At 51.7% G+C, this 5,054-nt stretch overlaps 1 protein-coding gene across 1 annotated transcript; it reads left to right on the top strand.

Moving 5' to 3' along the window:
- Nucleotides 2,662–3,075, top strand: LOC109226331 (RNA-directed DNA polymerase homolog; the record flags this gene model as incomplete). Its single annotated transcript, XM_019391118.1, has 1 exon — nt 2,662–3,075. A coding segment is annotated over one exon (414 nt), but the record flags the coding sequence as incomplete, so codon positions are not given.

Genomic DNA, 5,054 nt, shown 5'->3' with positions numbered 1-5,054 from the left:
GGCGTCATCATGACCTATTATGGAAATTGGGTCGTGACAACATGGTATCAGAGCGCTAGGTTCACGTAGGTCTCACAAGTTACGGGTAAACCTGATAGAGTCTTGTAGATCGGTACGGAGACGTCTGTATTTATCTTCGAGGGGCTATAGGGTGTTAGGAAAGACTACTCTTTATTCATTCTCCATCGTGCAGTGGTCAGTGTACTAAGTTTCCTCTTCTATTCTCTCACAGATGGTGAGGACTCGTACCGCCGACGTCCCGGACCCGGGAGGAGCTGCTCCCCCCGTTACTAGAGGCCGAGGTAGAGGCCGGGGGAGGGCACCGACCCGTGGTAGGGGACGAGGGCATCCCAGAGCTATTCCAGATGCACCACCAGCAGACCCTGCGAGGGATCCTATTATTGAGGAGCAGGGCGAGGCGCCCGCAGATGTGCCTACTCCGGTGGATTTCATGCCTGCGCCGGGATTTCAGGAGGTCATGGGCCGTATGCTTCGGTTCATGGACACTATGACTCAGGCTGGTTTATTTCCAGCAGATCCAGCTACCTCACAGGCAGGAGGGGGAGCACAGACCCCTACCGCACAGGCTCCAGGTCATGCAGCCGCAGTTTATCATACTCCGGGTGCACTACCCGCAGAGGGGGTCCAGCCAGTTGCTGCAGCGGCACCCCAGCCCAGGCCAGCTGTGGACGGCAATCCGCAGAAGTTATTAGATAGATGGACCAGGTTGCACCCTCCAGTCTTCGGGGGCGAGCGTCATGAGGATGCCCAGGATTTCATTGACAGGTGTAGGGATAGACTGCACAACATGAGGATCTTGGAGTCACATGGAGTCGACTTCACTACTTTTCAGCTGGAGGGCAGGGCCCGTAGATGGTGGCAGTCTTATTTACTTAGCAGGCCAGCAGGCGCTCCTCCCCTCACTTGGGGTCAGTTCACTCAGTTGTTCCTTGATCGATACATTCCCCCCTCTGAGAGGGAAGAGTTGCGTCATCAGTTTGAGTATCTGGAGCAGGGTCATATGTCAGTGACCGACTATGAGGCGAGGTTCTCTGAGTTGTCTCGCCATGNAGCAGGGTCGATATGTCAGTGACCGACTATGAGGCGAGGTTCGTCTGAGTTGTCTCGCCATGCACTCATGATACTTCCCACAGAGGCAGAGAGAGTACGGAGGTTTGTTGCAGGGTTACATCCCACTATCCGGTTGGGTATGGCTCGTGAGGTAGAGATGGGCACTGGATATCAGCTAGTACTTGAGATTGCCCGCCGGATTGAGGGCTACCGTTTGAGGGGTAGAGAGCAGATGCAGTAGGACAAGAGGGCCAGATTCTCAGGAGAGTTCAGAGGTGCCCCAGCCAGGGGCAGAGGTCATTTTGGGAGGGGTCAGCCTAGCAGGCCCCCAGCTCCAGCACCACCACCGGCTCGAGGTGCTCCAGCGCGCTCCTATTTCAGCCCCATGCTAGAGAGTTCTTATCGCCCGCCAGCTATTCAGGGTTCATCCAGTGGGTATTCAGGTCCTCCGGAGTCTTCCGGTCCTTATTTCAGTGCTATGCTGGAGAGTTCTTACCGCCCGCCAGCCACTCAGGCTTCTTCTAGTGGGCCTTCTAGTATTCAGGGTCAGCCATACGGAAAGCAGGCCGCTGCACCACGCTGTTTTGGTGCGGGGACGCAGGCCACATGAGGAGATACTGCCCCAGGCTTAGGGGCAAGGTAGTACAGCAGGGGCAGCAGCCCATGACTCCAGCACCAGCGGTCCAGCCGCCTAGAGGTGGAGAGCAGACTGGTAGAGGTCGTTCCAGGGGTAGAGGACAGATAGGGAGAGGTCAGCCAGCTACTACTCAGTCAGTTGGAGGCCAGACAGCCGGTGCTCCAGCTAGATTCTATGCTCTCCCAGCCAGGCCAGATGCATTGGCCTCAGATGCCGTCATCACAGGTATTATTTCCGTCAGCGGTAGAGATGCATCGGTATTATTTAATCCAGAGTCTACTTATTCATATGTATCATCTCTGTTTGCTCGTTTCCTAGCTATTTCTCCTGAGCCTTTGGGTGTTCCTGTTCATGTGTCCACTCCTGTGGGCGATTCTGTGGTTGTGAACCGGGTCTACCGATCTTGTGTGGTTACTTTCTGTGGTCTTGAGACTAGAGCAGATCTCCTGTTGCTCGATATGATCGATTTTGAGGTTATTCTGGGCATGGATTGGTTATCTCCATATCACGCCGTTCTAGATTGCCATGCCAAGACTGTTTCTCTAGCGATGCCAGGGTTGCCGAGATTGGAGTGGAGGGGTTCCACTGTGGATACACCTAGCAGGGTCATTTCCTTCCTGAAGGCTCAACACATGGTTGAGAAGGGGTATTTGGCCTACTTAGCTTATGTTAAAGACACCACCGCAGAGTCTCCGACGATTAATTCAGTGCCAGTAGTCCGAGAGTTCGCCGATGTTTTTCCTTCTGATCTTCCTGGCATGCCTCCGGATCGTGATATTGATTTCTGTATTGATTTGGCTCCAGGCACTCAGCCTATATCTATCCCGCCGTACCGCATGGCTCCTAGGGAGCTGAAGGAGCAGTTGGAGGAGTTGCTAGCAAAGGGGTTTGTTAGGCCCAGTGTATCGCCTTGGGGTGCACCAGTGCTATTTGTAAAGAAGAAGGATGGGACTATGCGGATGTGCATTGATTACCGCCAGTTGAACAAAGTCACCATCAAGAACAAGTATCCATTGCCCCGTATTGATGATTTGTTTGACCAGCTGCAGGGTGCTAGGGTGTTCTCTAAAATTTACCTGAGGTCAGGGTATCATCAGCTGAAGATTCGGGATTCAGATGTCCCGGAGACCGCATTCAGAACTAGATATGGCCACTATGAGTTCCTGGTGATGTCATTTGGCTTGACTAATGCTCCAGCGGCATTTATGGACTTGATGAACAGGGTGTTCAGGCCCTATATTGATTCCTTTGTTATCGTCTTCATTGACGATATCTTGATATACTCGCATAGCCTGGGGGAGCACGAGCAGCATTTGAGAGTAGTGCTTCAGACCTTGCGAGAGCAGAAGCTTTATGCTAAGTTCTCCAAGTGCGAGTTTTGGCTAGATTTAGTAGCATTCTTGGGGCATGTAGTGTCAGGAGAGGGTTAAAGTGGACCCCAAGAAGATTGAGGCAGTTCAGAGTTGGCCACGTCCTACTTCAGTGACCGAGATCGGGAGTTTCTTGGGGTTAGCAGGTTATTACCGGCGATTTGTGCAGGGCTTCTCATCTATTGCATCACCTCTGACCAGATTGACCCAAAAGGGTGCTCCATTCTGTTGGTCCGACGATTGTGAGGAGAGCTTCCAGGAGCTCAAGACAGCCTTGACCACGGCACCAGTTCTTGTATTGCCTTCCAATTCAGGGATGTATACAGTGTATTGCGACGCTTCTCGCGTTGGCTTGGGATGTGTATTGATGCAGGAGGGGCGAGTTATTGCATATGCTTCACGTCAGCTGAAGGTTCATGAGAAAAATTACCCTGTGCACGATCTAGAGTTGGCGGCGATTGTTCATGCTCTTAAGATATGGAGGCATTATTTATATGGAGCGTCATGTGAGGTCTATACAGACCATCGCAGCTTGCAGCATTTGTTCAAGCAGAGGGATCTTAATTTGAGGCAGTCCAGGTGGCTTGAGCTACTAAAGGATTATGACATTACCATTCTTTATCATCCAGGCAAGGCAAATGTGGTTGTGGATGCCTTGAGTAGGAAGGCGGAGAGTATGGGTAGCTTGGCATTCATTCCTGCTGAGATGAGACCATTAGCTTTGGACGTTCAGTCTTTAGCTAACAGACTTGTGAGATTGGATATTTCAGAGCCCAGCCAGGTACTAGCATGTGTGGTTGCTCAGTCTTTGTTGTTGGGGGAGATTAAGGCCCGACAGCTCGATGATCCACATTTGGCAGTTCTCAGAGAGACGGTACTTCAGGGAGGTGCCAAGGAGATTTCTATTGACGAGGATGGTGTGCTATGGCTTCAGGGCCGTGTATGTGTTCCTAATGTTGATGGCTTGAGAGAGAGGATTCTAGAGGAGGCCCATAGTTCGAGTTACTCCATTCATTCAGGTGCCACGAAGATGTATCGTGACTTAAGGCAGCATTACTGGTGGCGGAGGATGAAGAAGGACATTGTGGAGTATGCAGCTAAATGTTTGAATTGCCAGCAGGTCAAACATGAGCACCAGAGGCCAGGTGGCCTACTTCAGCGGATGCCCATTCCGGAATGGAAGTGGGAGCGCATCGCTACGGATTTCGTGGTTGGGTTGCCGCGGACTCAGCGGAAGGTTGATTCAATGTGAGTTATTGTGGATAGATTGACCAAGTCCGCCCACTTCATTCCAGTGGCGACTACTTATACGGCAGAGAGGTATGCTCAGATTTACATTCGGGAGATAGTGAGATTGCACGGTGTGCCGGTCTCCATCATATCAGACAGAGGCCCTCAGTTCACTTCCCATTTCTGGAGAGCTGTTCAGAGTGAGTTAGGGACCCGCGTGGATCTTAGCACGACATTCCATCCTCAGACCGATGGGCAGTCGGAGCGGACAGTTCAAATTTTAGAGGATATGCTTAGAGCATGCGTGATTGACTTTGGAGGGCAGTGGGATCAGTTCTTACCCTTGGCGGAGTTCGCATATAATAACAGCTATCAGTCCAGCATAGAGATGGCCCCGTATGAGGCATTATATAGTCGGCGTTGTCGTTCTCCGATCGGGTGGTTTGAGCCTGGTGAGGCTAAGTTGCTTGGTACAGATTTGGTTCAGGATGCCTTGGATAAGGTAAAGTTGATTCAGGAGAGGCTCCGCACAGCTCGGTCCAGGAAGAAGAGTTATGCGGATCAGAAGGCGCGCGATGTATCATTTATGATTGGCGAGAAGGTTCTCTTGAAGGTTTCGCCCATGAAGGGCATTATGAGGTTCGGAAAGAAGGGCAAGTTGAGCCTAAGGTTTATTGGCCCCTTCGAGGTGTTGAGGCAAGTTGGAGAGGTTGCCTATGAGCTTGCCTTGCCTCCCAGTTTATCAG

Source organism: Nicotiana attenuata, chromosome 5 (assembly GCF_001879085.1).
Source record: "Nicotiana attenuata strain UT chromosome 5, NIATTr2, whole genome shotgun sequence".
NCBI lineage: Eukaryota > Viridiplantae > Streptophyta > Magnoliopsida > Solanales > Solanaceae > Nicotiana > Nicotiana attenuata.
This window is presented reverse-complemented; position numbering and strand designations above follow the sequence as displayed.